This window comes from Pseudorca crassidens, chromosome 10 (genome assembly GCF_039906515.1).
Source record: "Pseudorca crassidens isolate mPseCra1 chromosome 10, mPseCra1.hap1, whole genome shotgun sequence".
NCBI lineage: Eukaryota > Metazoa > Chordata > Mammalia > Artiodactyla > Delphinidae > Pseudorca > Pseudorca crassidens.
This window is the reverse complement of record NC_090305.1, coordinates 101,733,860-101,756,113: the sequence shown is the minus strand read 5'-3', so window position 1 is coordinate 101,756,113 and position 22,254 is coordinate 101,733,860. Positions and strand designations below refer to the sequence as shown.

The 22,254-nt window shown below is 51.4% G+C and overlaps 2 protein-coding genes across 21 annotated transcripts in view; one reads left to right on the top strand and one right to left on the bottom strand.

Annotated features, from left to right (window-relative positions):
• VGLL4 (vestigial like family member 4) overlaps positions 1-5,672 on the top strand; it is a 153,909-nt gene extending 148,237 nt beyond the window's left edge. For all 9 annotated transcript variants that reach the window (XM_067755484.1, XM_067755488.1, XM_067755486.1 and 6 more), the window contains 2 exons: positions 2,432-2,552; positions 2,916-5,672. In XM_067755484.1, coding sequence (XP_067611585.1) covers positions 2,432-2,552; positions 2,916-3,187 — 393 coding nt within the window. In that variant the 3' untranslated portion in view covers positions 3,188-5,672. The remainder of the gene's footprint in view (positions 1-2,431; positions 2,553-2,915) is intronic.
• Positions 5,673-6,745: 1,073 nt separating this feature from the next.
• ATG7 (autophagy related 7) overlaps positions 6,746-22,254 on the bottom strand; it is a 237,188-nt gene continuing 221,679 nt past the window's right edge. For all 12 annotated transcript variants that reach the window (XM_067755465.1, XM_067755472.1, XM_067755470.1 and 9 more), the window contains one exon: positions 6,746-7,017. In XM_067755465.1, coding sequence (XP_067611566.1) covers positions 6,985-7,017 — 33 coding nt within the window. In that variant the 3' untranslated portion in view covers positions 6,746-6,984. The remainder of the gene's footprint in view (positions 7,018-22,254) is intronic.

The following is a 22,254-nucleotide window of genomic DNA, read 5'->3' as shown; positions in this document are numbered from 1 at the left end:
TGAGGCTGATGGAGCCCAAAATCACAACCCTGTTTGTTTCCTTTGTTCTTTTAACAAAACTGCGTGGACACTTGCTTTGTGTAGGGAGTGTGTTAGAAACTGGTCAAGCTGGATGCGGGCGCTCACAGTTTTGAGTCTGGAGGAGACAGGGAGTCAAATAGCTCAAGTCTTAATGTATGAATTGGTGAGAACCAGGCTGAGTTAGCACGTAGTGAACGCTCACCAGTGCTGCTGCGCCCCGGCGCTGGGAGGCCCTGGAGCTACAGGAAGGAAGGGAGTTATACTGGGAGGGCCCGGGGCGTCTCCCAGACCCAGGGTCGCGGGTACAGCCAGGCTCAGGAAGCAAGGGCCGGCTCTTGCCTGGGCGAGCAGATAGGAGGCAGGACCCTCCTTCCTCCCCTGGCCCCGTGCCTGTCTCTGCATCCTTTTCTCTCTCTGCTTCTGGATCACATGGCCAGCTCGGCGTGGCCGTCCCCCAGCTCCTGAGCTCAACTTGAATCTTCTCCTGAGTCGGCCTCAGTGGTTGAGCCGCAGCTGAGGCAGATCTCCAGCCTGACCACGGGGCGAGGTCACTTATGAACATGGCTGCACAGCCCCATCTCGAGGATGGAGAGCACTTCACTACGAGAGGGCTGGCGGGGAGATCACGGGCTCGGGGGGTTAAATAGGCCCTTCAGAAGGTGGGCTGCACACTGCAGGCTGTCCTTCAGGTGCGGCATGACCAGCACCTGCAGGGCAGGACTCCTGGACGTGACCACGGGCCAGGCCCTCACATCCATCTCAGGCGATGCTCCACGCCCCTCAGGTACGAGTCTTCCCGTTTCATACTCAAAGAAATGGAAGCTTAGAGGGCTGAAGGTCCTGCCTACTGACTAGAGCTGGTTCACCCAGGTCCACCCGGCCTCAAAGCCATGTTCTCTCCTGTCTGCCATTGTCGTCCACACGGGGCGGTGTCACACCAACTCTCCTGGTGGCTCCATCCCATTGCTCACACGTGGAATTAATAAAGCCCCAGATTCTTGGTTCACGTGCTGCCGCTAAGCTGCATCTTCTCCCATCCTGGATGTGTGGAATTTCTTGTTAGACCCAAGCACATCCCCGCTCACCGGTGTGGGTACAGATCTTCATCACAGACGTGTTCTTATCATTCGTGTTCACTTCCCATCGCAGGAAGGTTTGATGTGCAGACTTCACGGTGGCTACTGATCCACCTCTTTACGGGAAAGGCCGGGGGTGGACAAGGCCCGATTCCCTTGTTGACACTGCCTTTGGGGTGACCCTTCAGCTAGGTCCTGCTAGCTGTCTTGTCGTCCGGGTTTTCAGGAGTTAAGTTTCCTGGCTGGAACCTAAGGGCGCTCAGTTGGTTCACAGATGTTTTCTGTCTGGGTCTGGGGATGCAGACACTCGCTGGTCCCTGCTCTGAAGTGTGTGTGGTCGGGGAGGCAGGTGCCTCTGGAAGGGCTGGTATACTGGCTGAATGTGGGGCGGGCAGGGGGAGGGTCATGCTTCACAGAGATGATATTTGAACAGGGTTTTAAAGGACGAGCGGAGTTTGCCAGGCAGACTCTGCGGTGGTTTCGGGGAAGGAGGGCGAGCGTGGGCAGGCGCATGGGGTGAGGGTGCTTTGTGTGTAACTCAGGCACTTGGATAGATTCCTGCGTTTCTGTCTCCATCGTGACTTGCATGGTCGTAACAGAAACCGACTTGAGCTGGCTTGGCTTGGGAAAAACCAGGAGTATATTAGAAGGGTCCTGGGATGGCCCAGAGAAGCGGGGGGTTGGGGGGGAGGGTTCCGAGGATACACTCTGAGAAGGGCAGGGCCAGGCGCTCTCAGGACCGTGACGGTAGGAGCCGTGGTCCCTTTACGGCCCTCTGCCATCTACACGCTGGTCTCCCGACTCGGCGATGGTCTCATTTCAGATCCGAGAGTTGGGACAGGCCAGCTCCCAACAGCCAAGACTCTGTCCCACGTCCCTCACCGATCCACACTGCCACTGCCTCACACTGAGGGTCACTGCTCAGACAAGGGAGAGCTTGGGAGGGGGCCGAGCGCACCCCCCCCCAAGACTCTCGTTCACGGTGGGTTCGGGTCGTTGAGCGGTGTGGCCCCCGACGTGAAGCAGGAGGCGGCACCTGGGCTTGACTGGATCTGCTGTTGGGCCGGCAGGGCTCCAGGAGGGGCTCCCGCAGAGCGTGGGTACTGGTGAGGCCCCGCGCCGAGGCACCACTCCAACACCGAGGCCGCCGGCACTTGGTTCTCGAGGCGGGACGGGTGCCCGGCGGGGGTACTGAGGGGCGCCGGGGTGGCCGCCCGGCCTTGGAGCTGGGCGGGGATATGAGGATGGGGTCGCCACTTGGGGCGGGGGAGCAGAACCGCTGCTGCCGCCTGTGTGCCCACGCCCGCACTGACGCCAGCTCCCTCCTTCCGCAGAACCGGCCCTCGGTGATCACGTGCGCCTCCGCCAGCGCCCGGAACTGCAACCTCTCCCACTGCCCCATCGCGCACAGCGGCTGCGCGGCCGGCCCGGCCAGCTACCGGAGGGCCCCGAGCTGTAAGTGCCCCGCTCAGACCACTGCAGGGGACTGAGGGCTCCTTCCGTGTCCTCTTGGTCCCAGGAGCGGCTGGCCTCTGGGCCCCTTTCTGAGGGAGGTCGACACCCTGTTCTTTGAGCCCCGGTGCAGTGGCCTTGTGCTTGGCAGGGGGGTCGGGGGGGCCGGGGGAGCAGCACGTCGGCCCCGCCCTCCAGGCCCCACCTCTAGCGGGGTCCGCCGGCTGCAGCACGGGGGGTCTGAAGGCGTTCACGGCCCGGCGCAGCAGGCGCGCCGCCCCGTGGCAGGCTCAGAGAGGTGACCTGTGCGGGGGCCCCCCTGGTGTCCCCGGGTTCCAGCCCTGACCGCTGTCCTCCCCCCCGCAGCCGCCACCACCTGCGACCCCGTGGTGGAGGAGCATTTCCGCAGGAGCCTGGGCAAGAACTACAAGGAGCCCGAGCCGGCGCCCAACTCCGTGTCCATCACGGGCTCTGTGGACGACCACTTCGCCAAAGCCCTGGGCGACACATGGCTCCAGATCAAGGCGGCCAAGGACGGCGCGTCGAGCAGCCCCGAGTCGGCCTCTCGCAGGGGCCAGCCCACCAGCCCCTCTGCCCACATGGTCAGCCACAGCCACTCCCCGTCTGTGGCCTCCTGAAGGGAGCACCGCCCTCCAATGCCACGTCCATCTGCATGGTTTGCCTGAGCTTCGAACAGTCAGTGCTTAAAAAATGGAAAAATGAAAAAAAAAAAATCGTGGGGGTGGGGGGGAGGGAGGGATGGTTTATTCGCAAAAACCACGTCGTCGGGATTTTTGTTTTGTTTTGTACTTGTTTGGTATCCGTACCCGGGGCCCTCAGACGTGATAGCAGCACCTGCGCGTGGAACCTCTGTCCGCTGTCGCTCCCCAGTCCCTGCCTTGGTTACCAAAGAAGCCTCAATGCAGGTCAGCTGCCCGACAGGGCCTGGACTCCACGGCTTGTGCTTTCTTAGTCACGGGCCAGGCCACTGGTGACCCAGACGCTTTGTGCTTTTTCATTTGCTTCTCGAGACCGGGGCGTGTGCGGCTCAGCTTCCAGCCCACGTGTGTGTGTGCGCGCTTGTGTGTGTGCGTCTACTTGAAGAGAACAGAACTGTCGTGTCTGATTTGCACTATGGGAGGAGGACTCAAGTTGCCTGCCTGACAACTTTGTGCGAGATGATAGTACTCTGAGGGCAAACTGCTGAAAAACGGAGGGTTTAAGGATGACCTTTCTGACCGTGGGTGTGTGTTTCTGTTGTTGTATTAATTTAGCTTTGGAAGGGGAGGCCTCGTGCAGGTTTATAGGCCTTTCTCTGTCTAGATTTTCAGGTGCTTTGCAACTGGACTGCAGACTCTACCGATCACGGGCATTTTACCTTTGCTAAACACTGCAGTTTGTTAGACTAGAGCTGAAGCTGGAGGATTCTGTAGGGCTTTAAACGTGATGCATGTTTTAATGGATAAAAATAGCTGGTTTCTATTAACTGTATAGACAGTAAACAGAAAGCTTCATACTTACTAGCTTCTTTTCAGAATTCGTTTATTTTTGTCAGTTACAGTCCTAGATATACTTACTGCTGGTACAGTTGTACTCTAAGATTTGTGTTTGATATTCACGTTACTCCCAAGTAGCGTGGGGCCAGTCGGTCCCTGGCAGGCCCTGGACACAGGCGGGCGAGTGGCTGGTCAGCTGCAGAGCAGGATGCTCGAGTTGTGGCTGCAGGCTGACAGCATCAGTTACTTTTTGCATCCCTGTCTGCTTCTTAACGCGCTCCCAGGGCAGTTGGGACTTGTCTTCCAACTTCCCTCGATGCAGAAACTGCTCCCTTTGAACTCGTGGCTGAACAGCAGATTCCTGACAATCTGTGAGATGGTGTTTTGTATGCTTCCTCGTACGCTGGGGCCAAGGCAGTATACATTCCTCTGACTTTATACAGTTATTACTGCATTTATTATCGTTTGCTATAGTAATAGCTACTAACTAGAACTTAGTGAAGAAGAAAGCATGACAGACCCAGCTGTGGATGTTCGACAGCTGCTCTTCTTTCTGGTGAACGTTTCCATGCCCCTGCCCCTCCCCTGTGCTACTACCCTCCAGCCTTGCCCACCACAGGGCCTGAGCAGTCACCTGGCCAGGTGACTCGGGCATGACCACCTCACCCGCGAGGCACCGTGGACTCACCGGAGCTCTCGAGGCTGGTTGTCAGTATGAGAAAAGTACAGGTTCGCTGGTTGGCATTGGTGAACAGGCAGGAGGATGGGCTCTTGTGGCCACAGGGTGGCTGTAGGTATTTGAAAAGGTGGAGGAAAGCCTCCCCTTTTGGCCCCCGCACATGTTTCCCTCCCACTTAACTGGGCTTCCAGGCTTCTGCATTCAGGCCCCTATATTTTCTGTAGGAAAAATCGTTGAGAACACTTTTTTTATATAGGTAACTTTAAGACCATCATTACGCTGTGCGTAAAGAATGTACAGAGAAATTTGTAGGTATTTTTTGAAGAACAATTAATTTGTTAATGATATGTAGCTATTTAATTTTTCCCTTTCCTATTGTAATCATTCATATTTTTTTGTTGTTTGGAAAAAAAAGTTGATCTTTTTTTTGTCGTAGATTTGTCTGTAAAAGTGCAGGAACACAGTTATTCTATGAGAACACTGCATCTGCCTTAATAGCCACTAGTTTGTTATTGCTACAGGCTACTGAGCGTCGCCCCAGGAAAACAACCCCACTGCCGGCGGCTCTGTGCAGAACGGGCTCCTCGCACGCCCGCGTCCACCAGCGAGGCCATCGCTTTGCGAGGGACGGTGGCACTGAGGGCCGGGTCCCTGGTGCGCTGACCTATCTGGGATAGGCAGCGCCTGGGAGGGGCCTCGGGCAGGAAACCAAACGGTCACCAGGAAGGGACACTCCCAGGCCTCGGGGGGCACAGAGAGGTTCTTCACAGAGCCACGCCATCTGCAGTGTGTTCTGACCATTCTCTCCATGTCTGTAAATCTGTAATATACCATTCTCTGTGTGGCCTGTTTTTCCTGGAAGAAGAAGAAAAAAAAAGGTTTGGCAGGCCATCTTTTTTTTGTACTTAAAAGTAGCCTTAAGAACAATAATAAAGTGCTCTTAAACCACAGACTGTATGTGTGATCCTTGGGTCCTGCAGTGACAGAGCCAGGCTGGGCGGGACCTTTGCTTGAAGCCCCAGAGAGGCTGGGGCAAGGCTCAGCAGCCCTGCCCTGCTGTACAGTGGCCTCCGATTTAAGCCCCGCACAGGCTGGAAAGCTGTAATTTTAACTCTCTAGGAGTAACGTCATTTACCTAACCTACTTACAGAAATCCAACTCTTGTACGACTCAGACTCAATTCTGACTTTGGTTCCAGGCCCAAGACAAAAAAAGATGACACCACAGAAATAAAGTGGAAATGGCCCCTCTCCTGGGTTCCATGCCCAGCTCTGAGGCTGGCACGGACGTGCTCACCCAGGAGGAGGAGGAAAATCAGCCCAAGGGGCCCACGGCAGAGCCCTCCCGCCACCCCTGATGGACACCTGGCCACAGGCTGAGGCAGACACACCACGGACTCCAGCCCACACAGAGTCGGGCCTTCCAGGCCACCACCAGGGAGGAGCCTGGGACGGAAGGCGCAGCCGCCCCTGCTTGTGGCAGGAGAGCAGGCTCTCACGTGGGGTCTGAAGCCTTCTCTGGGCCTCGGGTGGCCTGTACAGAGGCAGGAGGGGCCCCACGCAGGCAGCTTCGAGGAGCTGTCCCTGGGCCCTGCCACCAGCACAAAGCAGCAGACACTTGCGTCCTCCAGAGCCCGCAGCTGAGGACAGGCCCGCAGGCGGGGGGAGCTGTCTGGGCAGCAGACTCCGTCCTCAGCGGGGCTCTGGGTTCACAGGGACAAGTGCGGTCCCTTCTGTCCCACACGTGCCTCAGCTCTCCTGCCTCCCCCGCCTGCAGGCCAAGCTGACGAGAACCCCAGCGCTCACACGTGCCCGGGGCCCCTCTGCGGGCTTTGTGGCACTGCCCCCGCGATGGCTGCGGCAAGGAGCTGACTTCTCACTTCCCTGCCTGCTCTGCATTGGGCCAACTCCTCCCTCTCCTCATTCCACCCCGTGGGGGTCACGGCCAGGAGAATCCCGGGAGCCTGACTACCAAACACGTGTGACAACAAGAAGAAAGAACTGCTCGTGGAGGGAACCAAGTCCCAGATCACTGGCAAGGCCGAAGCCAAGGTTATTATTTAGCTGAGAACTGGTGGGACCATGAATCATAAGAAACGGAGAAGCTCCCGGGCAGCAGAGGGAGGGCCCCAGTCCTTAAGGTATGGAGATGAGGGGACCACAAAGGTTGGAGAATCACCACAATCACCGGTCCTGGGGGCAGCGTCCTGCTCCGGAGACTGAGAGCCCCTCAGCGGGCCGGCAGCCAGGGTGGGGGAGTGTCAGACGGTCTCGTCGTCGCTCATGTCCCAGATCTGCGTGGAGAACGGGAGATGTTGAGAGCGTTCGTTCACCCGGCACCACCTGTGATGCTGCCTCAAAGCCGTGCAGCTGTGGCGACAGCAAAAGGAACACGGCTGCCACCTGCAGTGCCTCAGCCCCCTTGTTACCAAGGGACTGACACCCCGTTTCCTGTATAACGAAACCACGTCTCGGAGCCCTGTGGTCGCTTGCCCAAGGCCTCCCTGGTGAATGAGCCCCCGGTGGCCGAGCTGGGGGAGCTGGGATTTGGACCGGGCCGTGCGGACCCTCCCACTGCCGCAGCGTCCCTGCCCCGCCCAGCCCCCCACTCACTCCCATTTCTGTGGCGCTGACCACTGCTGCCCTCCAGAGTAAGCCCTCTGGCCACCACGGGCCCCGAGGAACGAGAGGAATGAGGGGGGCCCTGCCCGCTGGCCCCCACAGGCCCAGCTTTGTCTCTGCACCCCCAGCGTGAACCCCCGGGAGAAGGCCCAAGGCCAGCATGGAGCCCCCAGGCGCTCCTCGCACCCTGTGCGCCTGGGCCCTGAACTTACGCCTACAGACTTTCAAAATTCCTAGAATTGGTTGCAAAAGGCCACCTCAATGCTGGCAGAGCGGAGGAAAGGAACATCGTGTTTACGCGAGGCTGGCCCGGAGAGATGGGGAGTCCCAGCCAAGGTAAATATCAACACCAGCTTGGCTTTCAGTGTCGGGGATGTGGAAAATAAATACAGAGAAGGAAATTTCCTCTCTCCTGAGGACCGACTGCCTGGGGCCGAGGGCTGGTGGTGGGTGTGCCTCCCACACACACCCTCACTTTTACATGCACCCTGCTGTCCAAGGACACTGGGACGAGACCACCAAGGTCCAGACGCCGAAGCAGCGGGGATGGTGCGGAGGGACTGGGGCTGGGGCCCAGCAGCCTGAGGGTGGCCTGGTGGCCCTGCCCTTTTCTGGGCCAGGCTCCCCGCCCAGATCCTCCTCAGCAAGGCTTGAAACAGACCCCTGGGCCTGCCCCCTCGGGTGGGATGGGGGCTGGTGGTGGAGGAGCTGCTGCCTTTCCGACTAAGGCTGCATCGGACGCACCTCCAGTTCTAACCATCTGAGTGGGGGAAGGGGCACCAGAGGGCTCTCTGACACAATTCATTTATTCTTTCACTCTCTCATTCAGTAAACACACGTGGGCTCTGCCGACCTGGCGCAGATGCTCCCTCCTCCACTTCTCACAACAGCCTGTGAGGAGGTGTAGATGCAAACAGGCTCAGAGAAGGGGAGTCAACTAGCCCAGGATCACACGGCAAGTAAGGTACAGAGCTGGGAACACAGGTGAGAGGGAAAGGGTTATGTGAGTAAAAAGGCTGCCTGGGCTTCAGGGCTGGGGCAGGCTGCTTGGAGGAGGGGGCCAGGCCAAGACGAGGCGGGTGAGCCCGGCGGGCCACGGCCCCCTCTGTCCTCCCGCCCAGCCTCCGGGGAGGGGGGCCGCCAGCCAGGGCCGGGCAGAGTCCGTGTCAGTGAGCAATGCCCTCCTGCAAGTGGGTAGCCAGGGCTCTTCACAGGACCCTGGGGGGCCAGGCTCTGGGAAGGGCTTTAATGGGAAAGCAGGAGCCTTAATCCGTTCTGTCATCCATCTTATTGGCTCTCAGCTCTGGGGAGGACTCCTCAGCACCCGGCCCTACCTCTGCACACGGCGGGGCGGGGAGAGAGCTGGCTTGAGCGTGGGCAGCGGGGAGGGATCCTGGCTCTTCCCCTTGTTCCTGGCACTGCCCAGGCTGCGTAGGGGATCAAGTAAGGCACCCAAAGGGCTGATTATGATGGGACTCAGCAAAAGGGGGGTTGGGGGGAGGCAATGGATTTTACAGAACTGCTCAGGGATTTTCCAGAATGTGTTCTCTGGGCCGGAGATGGGGTTTCTCTGCTAGGGCAGCCAGTCCTTTTGCCGTTGGCTGGGCTCAGGAGGGCAGCAGCAGTCTTAAGTGTAAACCTCCAGAAACTTCAGCCTCGACAAATACTGTATGATATCACTTAACGTGTAGAATCTAAAAAAGCCAAACTCATAGAACCAGAGAGTAGATGGATGGTTGCCAGGCCCTGGAGGGGATGGGGAGATGGTCACAGGGTACAAGCTTTCAGTTATAAGCAGCATAAATCCTGAGGATCTAGTGTATAGCCTACTGACTGTAGTTTATAGTACTGTATACTTTTTAAATTTGCTAAGAGGGTAGATCTTAAGTGTTCTTACCACAAATAAAAAAAGGGCTGTGAGCTGAAGGATGTGTTAATTAACTTGACTGTGGACATCATTTCAAAAGTATACACATATTAGATGATCACATTGTATACCTTTAAAAAATCACATGTACAACCTAAATATATAGTTTTAATTTGTTAGCCATTCCTCAATAAAGTTGGGGGCAGGGGAGAAAGTTAAGCCTCAGCTCCTGGTAGACCGTGGACTCCCAGGTTAGTCTGTTCCCTGCTAGGTCCTCAGCCTTCTGCCCACCACCTGGGGAAGACGGGGCCATGTCCTCTTAATGAATAAAGGTTGTAATAAACTGGCAAAGATTTTAAAAATGTTAACACTCAGTGCTGGCAAGGGTATGGTGAAACACTTCCAGGAGGAGTATAAATTGGTACTGTGTTTTTTTAAAAGAAGAGATTTGGCAATATGTAACGCAAAGCTTTAAAAATGTCCGTACCCTAAGGAAGAGATAAATGATCTTTTTTGCAGATGATATGCAAGTATACCTAGAAAACCCAAGAAAATAAATGCTAAGATGAATACAGATAATAACGAGTATTCAGTAAGATAGCAAGATATGAAATTAATGACACAAAATTATAGCCTTCCTGTATACAAACAACATCCAGTTAGAAAACATAATGAAAGAGAAGAACCCATTGTAAGAGCAATGAAAAAGATAAATTACTAGGGAGTAAACCTAACATGAAATGCACAACATCTTTAGGGAGAAGATCCTCCAGAACAGTCCTGTAACAGTCCTCACAGACACTGTATGAAAAGCAAAGTGGGATAAATGGGGATACACCCTATGTTTTTTGCACGGGACAATTCAACATCAATAAAGATGGCAACTTTCCCAAGTAAACACATAAATTTAACACAATCTCAGTTTTTAAAAAATCAAGTATCTTTCCTGGAGCTAGACAAGCTGGTTTTAAAGTTTATGTGGAAAAGGAAATAAGCAAGACTATCTAAGAAAACCTTTGAGTATGAAAAGAGCAGTGAGGCAGTTCCCCTACTCTGTGTTTAAACAAGTCATAAAGCCTGTAATTTACAGGGTTGTGTCAGCAGGAGCACAGACAAATGGGCCAGTGGAACCAAATGAGTCGAGAAACAGAACAGAACAGAATGTCCAAATACACATGGAAATTTAGTATCTTAATAATAAAGGTCTGAGGAATGTGATCTCAAATCATTAGAAAAATATGAGCTTTTAAATAAACGACATAGGGACAACTGGAGAGTCATTTGCAAAAAGATAAAATTGATTCCATGCCTCACTGTATATCAGAATCAAGGCCAAATGGAGCAGAGATGTAAGTGTAAAAAAATGAAACCATTCAAATACTGGACGCAAACGTGGGTGAATTTCTTTATAACTTGGGAGTGGGGAGCCGATGATCCAAAATCTATAAACAATAAAAACAGATACAGTGGATGATGTAAAGACACACGTGAGGAATTTTGCATGGAAAAAACACTGTAAGCAACGTTGAAAAGACAAATGACACACTGGGTGAAAATATCACCACACACCATGAAGGGCTCATCCCCCTAACATATAAATAGCTCTTAAAATCAAGAAGAAAAAGGCCAATAAATGATTAAAAAAAAACCCAAACAGGCCAAAGACATGGGCAGTTTACAGAAAAAGATAAGCAAATAGCTTTTATACGTAAGAAAAGGTGTTCAACCTTACTTGAAAGAAAAGAAATGCTAAAATTTCTTAGGACACAAAATTCAAAATTTCTGGTCTCTGAAAGACACCACTATGAAAATGAAAAGGCAAACGACAGAGCCACACTGTACATAAAGAGGACTCAGATCCAGAATATACAAAGAACTCTTCCGGCTCGATGATAAAGAGACAAATAACCTGAGTTTTTAAAAGTGAGCAAAAGGTTTGAACACTTACTTCACAGAAGAGGAAATACAATGCTAATAAGAACCTGAAAAGGTGCTCGGCATCCTTAGCCTTTAGGGAAATGCAAACCCAAACCACAGAGAGAGGAGATGGCCAAAGAGCACACGAGAAGATGCTCAATATCACTATATAGAAATGCAAATCCAAACCACAAAGAGATGGCCAAAGAGCGCATGAAAGATGCTCAATATCACTATTAGGGAAATGCAAACCCAAACCACAGAGAGATGGCCAAAGAGCACATGAGAAGATGCTCAATAGCACTATATAGAAATGCAAGTCAGAACTACAATGACATACCACCTCACACTGGTCAGAATGGCCATCATCAAAAAATCTACAAGCAGGGCTTCCCTGGTGGCACGGTGGTTAAGAATCTGCCTGCCAATGCAGGGGAACACGGGTTCAAGCCCTCCCCGGGAAGATCACACATGCCACGGAGCAACTAAGCCCATGCGCCACAACTACTTAGCCTGCGCTCTAGAGCCTGCACTCTAGAGCCTGCGAGCCACAACTACTGAAGCCCACAAGCTTAGAGCCCGTGCTCCGCAACAAGAGAAGCCACCGCAATGAGAAGCCCACGCACCGCAACAAAGAGTAGCCCTCACTTGTCACAACTAGAGAAAGCCCACACACAGCAACGAAGACCCAACTCAGCAATAAATAAATAAAATAAATAAGTTTAAAAAAATCTACAAACAGTAAATGCTGGAGAGGGCATGGAGAAAAGGGAACCCTCCTACACTGTTGGTAGGAATGTAAATTGGTAGCGCCACTATGGAGAAGAGTACAGAGATTCCTTAAAAAACTAAATACAGAAGTACCATATGATCCAGCAATCTCACTCCTGGGCATATATCTGTAGAAAAGCATAATTCGAAAAGATACATGCACCCCAATGTTCATTGCAGCACTGTTTACAGGAGCCAAGACATGGAAGCAACCTACATGTCCATCAGCAGAGGAGTGGATAAAGATGTGGTACATATATACAATGGAATATTACTCAGCCATAAAAAAGAACAAAATAATGCCATCTGCAGCAACATGGATGGACCTAGAGATTGTCATACTGAGTGAAATCCGTCAGACAGAGAAAAATAAATACATCACTTATATGTGGAATCTAAAAAAAAGGGTACAAATAAACTTATGTACAAAACAGATGTAGAGTCACGGATGTAGAAAACAAACTTACGGTTACCAGAGGATGGGGGGAGGGATAAATTGGGAGACTGGGATTGACATATACACACTACTACATATAAAACAGATAACTAATAAGGACCTACTGTATAACACAGGGAACTCTACTCAATACCCTGTAATGACCTATATGGGAAAAGAATCTAAAAAAGATTGGATATATGTATAGCTGATTCACTTTGCTGTATACCTGAAACTAACACAACATTGTAAATCAACTATACTGCAATAAAAATTTTAAATTAAAAAAAAAACCACAAAGAGCATACCTTACCTTCTAGAATGGCCAAAATGAAAAATAGTGGCTGGCAACACCAAAGGTCTGCGAGAATGTAGAGCAGCAGGGACTCACCAGCTGCTTCTCGTCGGAATGGAAACGGCACAGTCCGTGAGGAGAAGAGTCCACATACACATCACATGCGCCCCAGCGACTCCACTCCCATTTACCCCAAGGAATGCAAACACGGGTCTGCAAAAAGACTGTGCAAGAATGCTCATGGCAGCTTTAGTCCTAATAGGCACGGACTAGGCTCAATCCGAATGTCCATCAACAGGCAAACAGTGACATCCATCCAGCGGACACTGCTCCCCATCAAAGGAACCAGCCACCAAGGCACACAGCAATGTGTATACATCTCAGAATCTCTATGCTGAGTCACGGGAGTCTGACACAAGTCTACATAAATCCATTTATATGAAATTCTGGAAAGGGCAAGACTAACCTATGGTGACAGAAAGTAGATCACTTGCCACACTCACCAAACTATACACTTTACATGCGTGTGTTTTATTATATGTAAATTGTACTTTAATAAAGTTGACATTTTTTAAAAAGCTACACAGAACATTTTTCACCTCTCAGATTGGCAAAACCCCAATACAAGTGCTGTGGGAAATAGAATACAAGTGCTTGGGAAACAGCACTCTCCTGTAACACTGCTAGGACAGAAATGGTATGACCCACAGATGAAAATGTGGCAATATCCAGCAGAACTGTTGAGGTGTCAACTCCTGACCCAACAAGCTCACTCTTCATAAAATTTGCAAAAATAAACAGGAATGATAAGCCAGAAATTAAAGTAAATGGCCACCTACGGGGTGGGTGGAATGGGCGTGAGGCTACTCTGAGCGTACCTTTTCACTTTAGAATCAAGAGACTGTTTTGTGTATTTGAAAAACTAAAAAAACCAAAAGCACAGCAACAAAACCAAAATAGATAAATTGGGCTTAATCAAAATAAAAATCTTTTGTGCATCAAAGGACACTATAAAGAAAAGGGAAAGACAACGCAGAGTGAGAGAAACATATCTGATAAGGAACCTGTATCTAGACCATTGACAACTCAATAATAAAAAGACAACCCAGTTTTTTACAATGGGCAAAGAAGCTGAATAGACATTTCTCAAAAAAGACAGATAACTGGTTGAGAAGCACATAAAAGACACTTGATCATCATTAGGCATCAGGAGAATGCAAATCAAAACCACAAGGAGATAACACTCTGCACCCATTAGGATGGCTTTAATCAGAAAGTCAGTAACAAGTGTTGGTGAAGATCTGGAGAAACTGGAACCCTCACACGTTGCTACTGGAAGTGTAAAGTGGTGCAGCCACTCTGGAAAGCAGTCTGGCAGTTCATCAAACAGTTAAACAGAGAAATTCCACTCCTGGGTGTATACCCAAGAGAAATGAAAACCCATGTCCACATAAAAACTTGTACACGAATGTTCATAGCACTATTCATAACAGTGAAAAAGTGGAAACAACCCAATTGCCCACCAAGCAATGAATGGAAAATGTGGTCTCTCCTTACAGTGGAATATTACTTGGCCAAACACCTGCCTACACTCCGTCTTCTCAAGAGCCTGGGGACGCTGGGGTGACTGTCCCCTTTTGCCAAGTAGGCAACTCAAGTGCAGAGGAAGTTATGTAACCTGTCAAGGAGGCCAAGCTAGTAAGGGGTAGAGCAGAGGTTCCTTCCACTTTATCTCACCATTTCCTTACTGTTGAGCATAATTCCTTCCAAAAAACAGTAAAGGGCAGAAGCTGACATTCTGTTAGCCTGGCACCCAGTGAGTGGCCCCACGGCCAACACACAGCTAACCCAGGGCAGTAAAGGCCAGGGCAGCTGGCTCCCAGGGTCCCTAACCTCTGTCCTCCAACACTGTTCAGAAAGCGGAACCTAAGCTCCTGCCTCTTGGCTCGGCCTTTGGGCCCCCCGAGGAGAGGACTGGCGGTAGCCTGTGCTGGCTGGGGGGCCTGGGCAGTCTCTGACCCGGGCCCCTCATGCTCTCCCCCAGCCCCCACCCTGCAGCCCTCAGGCCAGTGTAGGTGTGTAGTTGGCGGGGCTGGGGCCACCACTGTGCATGTGGGGAAGGGGAGCCTTCCAACCGCTGGGGCCCGTCATACGGGGTCAGGGAGCACGAGCGCTGGACCACACACCCCCAGAGGGCCTCAAGGTTTCACCTTCCACTCTCCCAACGAGACGGACGCATCTCAGAGGAGCCATTTGTCTTTCAATTTCGAACCTGTGTCCCATTTCTGGACCACACTGTGCCTGGAGCCTGCCATGAACTAAGGTTTTTCTTTTATAAACACTGTAATTATCCCGTAAATGGCATGGTTATATTTGTGTGTGTGTGTTAAGTGTTCATTTGTTAAACGTAAACATTTAAAATTACCACCATTTTTGAAACCTAGTTTTAGCATTTCTTTATTTTTAAGATAAAAATTAAAATATCCCGATCTCTCTTGGGCCTCTGAGCAGCCCTGCTCCCCATACCTCCTCAGTGGGATCCTCACAGGTACGATTCGTTCTACTGGGAAGGACCGAGAACAGAGGGGTCTGGGGGTGGCATATGCTGGGGACCAGGTGAGGACACTGAATTGGGCTTCCCCAGCAGACTTCCCAGCCAGGGCTCCGTCCACTTGGGGGGAAGAATGAAGGTCCCATCATGTTTCCAAGTGGGTAACACTATAGCCATTCATTCATTCACTCATATGTTCACTCATTCAGAAACACTTACTGGGTAGTGCGGCATTAGGTGAGAGGAGGGGAGGGGGTTCCTTCATTTCCTGCCTGTCCAGGTGGTCAGTACTTTCCTTAAAACTATGGGAAACAATGGCGGGCCGGGGTCTGGTGGTCAGTGAGCCCTGACTGAGCACTTCCAGGGGACCACTGGGACCAGAGGAGGAAGGGGACAGGAGGCACTGAGAAAAAGGCTCCAAACAGGTTCGGCCAGAGAGACACATGCCCACAGGAGGGCCGGGCCAGGCAGGGTTGCTTGGGACAGAGGACCCAATCATGGCCGGGGCCCAGGGAGACAGCAGGGCTTGCCGGGCTCCCCCGGCCAGTGGACTGTGGGCCTGTGCTTGGTCCCCAACATTCTAGGTCAGAGTCATGGACAAGGAAGGGGGGGAGGAGGTGGCCTGGCAGGAGGAGCAGAGCGCAGGCTGCAGGCCAGCCTCCAGGCAATACCCCGCCCTGACCCCGGGCATCCCCACAGCGTCCACTTTGTCCCCCTGGGTGGAGACACAGGGCTGGGATCCCAAGGAGGAAGGCAGGGCTGCTTCCAGGGTCACTCTTCCACCCTAGGTGCCCACTGGAGAACAGGGCCTCCTGTCCACAGGCATCATTGGCTCCTGGGGGCTCTTTCGGGTCTCCACAGACTCTCTGGTGCTGTCTACACAGGAAGAGTGCAACCCGTGCTCGTTTCCGGGCCCCTGGGCTCCACACCTCTGCGAGCTCACCTCCCACGACCCTCCCTCCAGCTCACCAGATTCTAGCTGCCCCGGCTCTCGAGCTCTTCCCTTGCTCTGGGCAAGGGAGACCCCTCCCCTCGATTCTGCGCTGCAGGGCTGGCTCCTGCTCCGGGCGCCTCAGACGAACAGCCCGTTTGGTTCCTGCCGACTCCTCCCCGCCCGTCATTCGTCACCGTGTTTTAGTTTGTGCATCTGCCTGACTCCCCAGAGGACAGCGAGCTGCCCGAGGGTGGGCCCCCAGCCCTGGTGCAGAGCCTGGCCCGGTACGTGGCTTTTGAATGAACAGCGATTCAGAACCATCTGCCCTGGGTGCGATTCCACAGTGGAAAAAAGAAAGGGGAATTCTGGGTGTGAACATGATACCCAAGAATCAAGCAGTAAAGAAGGGGTCCCTCAGTCCACCTGCTGGCTGGGGATCCTGGCAGGTCAAGCCTTTGGCCTCCACGCCCACAGGACGATGGGGCAGGGCTGTGGGCATCTCCTGCCGGGTAGGCGGGCGGTAGGGCCAACTTTCCAGGGAGGCCTTGACTCCAGACCACTGACGCCCTGTTCTCCTCCCTGGGCCCCGCCCCGCATCGAGCCACACACCAGGCTCCGGGAGTGCAGAGTGGTGGGCAGTTCTTGCTTCTGGACTCCCAGAGGCCTAGGGGCGGGATTGGTGCTCGCTGGTGACTGTGCTGTGTGTGCAGCAGCCGTGGGGCTGTCCAATGGCGCCTCTCGGGCTAACCTGTCTGCCCCGGGGCTGTTCGTGTCACATCTGGGGAGGGTAGCAGGAGGGGCCCCTGGGTGAGGGCCCAGGTTCTGAGCCCACTCCCAGATTTCCACCTGGAGCTCCGGTCACACCACGGGAATAACCCTGCCCTTTCACCATAAGTCCAGAATCTAAGAGCACAGAGCACATGCCCCAGCGTCCCTGGAGGCACCATGTGATCTGAAAGCTTCAAGATCCTTCTGCCCCTCAGACAAGGGTGACTGAAGGGAACTGCCTAGGCTGCCTGGTGTGAGCAGATGACAGCTGTCAGGGACAGACAAGAGGGAAGAGAGGGTACAGCATCTGTGCGAGGAAGCCGGGGCAGATGATCAGGGCTCCCAGGGGACTTCCAGGGGCCCTTGCTCACACTCCATCCACCTGCCTTTCACCCTCCTTCAGTGGAGATGAAGCAATCCCCCCGTGTACCATCCTCAGGGGTCTGCAGGCCCCTCTGATGCACCACCACTTTGGTGCCTCCCTTCTGAAAGACCCTCACCTGCCACTCCATCCTTGTGTCCCAAACACTCTCGACCTCCTCTAGCCTGGCCTCTGCTGGACGCCAGATCTGGGAGAGGAATTAAGGCCCAACCCCTCTTCTTGGGGAACCCCAGCCCCAAACTCAGCCTTCCAGAGACCAGGCAGTGGAAGGCTAGTGGAGGGCAGGGGGATGGAGACATAGCTAGAACTTGTGTGGCAGCATGGAGCTCTAGAGGCTTCTGGTGGAGAACTTCTCACCAGTCTTTCCCATTCCCCCCGGCGGCCCCCCACTGGCGCTAAATCAGGGGCCCTGCGTGCACTGCCTCACGGTTCCAGGAACAAGGTTAAGGTTTCACTAGAAAGAAACTGTGGTGGCCAAGGGAGCTGATAGGATGCAAATGATGATTTACAGCAAGTACCCTGGGCAGCCGATGGGGAGGGAGGAAAGGCGAAAGGCAATGCTTTCTGGTGGCTGCAGCAGTGGCAGGAGTGGGGTGTGTCCCCCCCCCCCCACCCCGTGTGGCTGCAGCCCCCGTGCACACAGGCGGCCTGCACGCCACCTTCAGGGCCTCTGCCCCCATCCTCCCTGCTCCTCCCACCCACAGAGATGCTCTGGGCTCCGAGTGACAAGAGGAGATGATCTGAAGAAGACAGCCTCATGCCTCAGAACCTAGATCCAGAGAAAAAGGCCAACACGCCAGGCCGGCGCTCAGGAATGCTGGGTGGCGCCTAGCTGGTCCTCACTTCACTGCTCCAGGCACCAAGAACTCAGCTGACATGGGATACAGGGATAGGATGCCCTGGAGGGGGTTCCAGGGGGCCACCTGGCATCTTAAAGGAGGCACAGGAGGGAAGCAGAGGAAAAGAGGCTGCTGCGAGCAGCGACCAGACTGGAGACGCAGACCTCAGGTGACACCACCCGGTGACTGTCCACCCAGGCTTCTTTCCACCTTCTGGGGCTCCTTGGGCCTCAAAGCTAGGGCAGAGGGACATGGGCGGCAGGGGGAGAAGGTATAGCCCATGGCGGGCAGGGGGCTCAAGTTGCCCCCTGGGCCAGAAAAGAGAAACAGGTGGCCTCCCCACACCATGGAGGGGACTGGGCGAGAGAACGTGGCCATGCACCGGAGGGAGTACTTAGGCAGGCGTTAAACATGTTTTCAAGCAAGTTTTAATGATGTGAGAAAATGATCAGAAATCTCTGAAAAGAGAAAACTCTGTGCTCAGTCTGACCCCACTGACATACATGCTTGGTGAAAAAAAGGGCTAGGAGTAAAAAGCAAATCAGAACAATAGCCTCTGAGTGGTGGAATCATGGGTGTGAGTATTGCTCCTTATTTTAGAATTTTTTTATAATGCTTAATTATGACTTCCATGATCAGAAAAAAAGGTTGTGTAAGGGCAGGGGGGAAATCCTGACGCTCCCCAGGGAGTGTGGAGGTGAGGGTGTGGCTCTGTGCACAGGGACTCAGTGCCTGTTGGTTTCTTGTGTTTTTCCCTCCCAGGAAGTGCTGAGAAGCAGAATAAGAAACCTCCCGCTAAGGGTGGGGTGGGGTGGGGTGGGGGGAATGCTGCCATTTAACCGTGGGCCCCCAGTGAGATTTAAGTGGAAGACCCCAGCCGGAATTCCCAGCCCACAGTGCAGGCTGCCCATCACCTCCCCCTGTGATTAGTCTGGAAAACGGGGCTCAGGGCCCTGCTATATATTTAGCCCCCTCCCTCCAGGCATGTCCTTAAATGAGGACCAACATCTATAAGGAGGGTTTACGGCCGGCCGAAAGACGGAGGTGTGACTGAGCTCTGCTGTGGGGAGGGCCAAGGACGGGCAGCAGTGGGTTTGGGCTCTCAACCCCTCATCTCTAAGGAGGGAGACTCTCAAACAGCAGCAGCAGCAGCGACTGACAACAGGGTGTGGATTCTCCACTCAGACTGGGGAGTAGTGGGGATTCACTTTGGAGACGACACGAGGCATGAAGGAAGGGGACGTGAGGGAGAAGGGTGGCCAGGCCCCAGGCCTGCTTGCTTTCTTCCTGGCTTCGCAACACATTTTTCAAATTAGGTGGTAAGAATACAGGGCAATTTCTGTGGCACCAACATACTTTCCTTCAAGATATGATTTATATGTTTGGCCCACATTTTAAATGAAATGGTTATTGAGATAAATGGCCGTGCTGGAGGCTGCAAAATGTTTTCCATTATGTAGCTCTTCTTTTCAGTTCCTTAGAAAACTTTCTGATAAGGGCCCCATAAAAAGGCGGACACTTCGGCATTTTTGTTCTCTACCTCAAAGCGCTATGGGGGTCAACACTGGAGAGGGGGAGATGGAAGAGAGGAAAGCGTGAGAGCTCAGAGCTCCAGCGTGAAGTAAATGCAGCATCTAAACAGACTCAGAGCAGACTTGACTTGGTACCAAGAGAGAACTCTGAAACTTTAAATATGCAAATGCAGGTGCCCTGGGCTATCTGCAGAGGGCCAAGATTCACCCCCCCCCCACAACCCGCAGGCTTTCTCCTGAGGGCCCGGCCTCTGGGCCTGACCACCGGAGACCTCGAGATGAGGCAGAAGCTGTCCCCTGGACTTTGTACCAAGCTACAGGAACCCGAGAGTGCAGTACTGACATAAGGGTGGAAAAAAATAGAGAGTGAGAAACAGACCCACACATGTATGGGTCGAATGACTTTCAACAAAGGTGCCGAGGTAACTTAAGGGGAAAGGAGAGTTGTTTCAATACATGGTGCTTGAACGATTAGATATCCACATGGAGAAAAATGAACCTTGACCTTTATCTCAAAGCATACGTAGAAATTAATTTGAAATGAATCATGGACATACATATGTAAAAGCAGAAAGCATAAAACTACTTCTAGAAAAGAACATTAAAAAAATAATGAGACTTAGAGGCAGGCAAAGGATTCTTAGAATACCAAAAGTATGAACCATAAAATAAAAAATTAATAAACTGGATTGCATCAAAATTCAATGCTTTTTGAAAGACAACATTAAGAAAATGAAAAGGCAAGCCAAAGATATTGAGAAAACACATGCAATGCATATACCTGACAAAGGACCTATGTCCAGAAAATATAAAGAACTCTTACAATTCAATAAGAAGATAAATAACCGATTGGAAACATGGGCAAAAGATCTGAAAGAAATGTCACAAAAGAAGACATACGGACAGCAAATAAGTACATGAAAACATGTTCAACATCCACTATCATTAGAATACAGAAATAAAAACCATATACCCACTCAAATGGCCAAAATTAAAAAGACTGCCAGCTCTAAGTGTTGACCAAGATGCAGAACAACCAGAACTCTCATACACTGCTGATGGGAAGAGATGGTACAGACACTTTGATAAACAGTTCGACAGCTTCTTAAAAATTAAATATACACTTATATGATAACCCAGCAGTTCCAGTCCTAGGTAATCACTCAGAGAAATGGAAACAAATGTCCACATGAAGACTTGTTTAACAAGCACACACTGGAGCTTTATTTTCAATAGTCCCAAACTGGAAACAAATACTCATCAATAGATGAGTGAATAAACAATTATGATATAAAATGGGATACTATTCAGCAATACAAAAGGACAAACTACTGACCCATGCAACAAAATGGATAAATCTCAAAAATTTACTGAACAAAAGAAGCCAGACAAAAGAGAATTCAATATATGATTCCAAAAAACAATCCTAAAATCTGTATGGAACCCCAGAAGGCCCCAAATAGCCAAAGCAATCTTGAGAAAGAAGAACAAAGCTGGAGTCCTCATACTTCCTGATCTCACACTACACTACAAACTACAGTAATCAAACCAGTATGGTACTGGCATAAAAACAGACACACAGACCAACGGAACAGAACAGAGAGCTATTATTTGACAAGGGAGCCAATAACACTCTATGGGAAAAGGAGAGTCTCTTCAATAAATGGTGTTACGAAAACTGGATAACCACATGCAGAAAAATGAGATTGGATCCCTATCTTATACCGCTCACAAAAATTAACTCAAAACGGATTAAAAACTTAAACATAAGATCGGATACTAAAAACCTGATATGGAAGAAGCTCCTTGACATTGGTCTTGGCAATGATTCTTTTTATATGACACCAAAAGCGCAAGCAACAAAAGCAAAAATCAACAAGTGGGACGTCAAACTAAAACATTTCTGCCCAGCTAAAAAACCATAAAGTAAAAAGGCAATCTACAGAATGGAAGAAAATATTTGCAAATCATATATGAGATAAGGGGTTAATATCCAAAATATATAAAGAACTCATACAACTCAGTAACGACCATCACCACAACAAAACCAAACAATAAACCAAACAATCTGATTAAAAACTGGGCAGAGGAACTACACAGACATTTGTCCAAAGACATCCAGATGGCCAACAGGTACATGAAAAGATGCTTAACATCACTAATCATCAGGGAAATGCAAATCAAAACCACAGTGAGATATCACCTCACACCTGTTAGAATGGCTATCATCAAAAAGACAAGTAACAAATGTTGGTGAGGATGTGGAAAAAAAGAGAATCCTTGTGCACTAGTTGATGGGAATGCAAATTGGTTCGGTCACTATGGAAACAGTATAGTGGTTCCTCAAAAAAATTTAAGAAGAGTACTTTATGATCCAGAAATTCCAATCCTGGGTATCTATCCAAAGGAAATGAAAACACGGTATCAAAAAGATACATGCAGTCCTGTGTTTACTGCAGCATTATTCACAACAGCCAAGATATGAAAACAACGTGTCTATCAACAGATGAACACGTAAAGAAGATATGCTGTATATATACTATTCAGCCATGAGAAAGAAGGAAATACTGCCATCTTCAACAGCAAGGATGAACCCTGAGGGCATTATGCTAAGTGA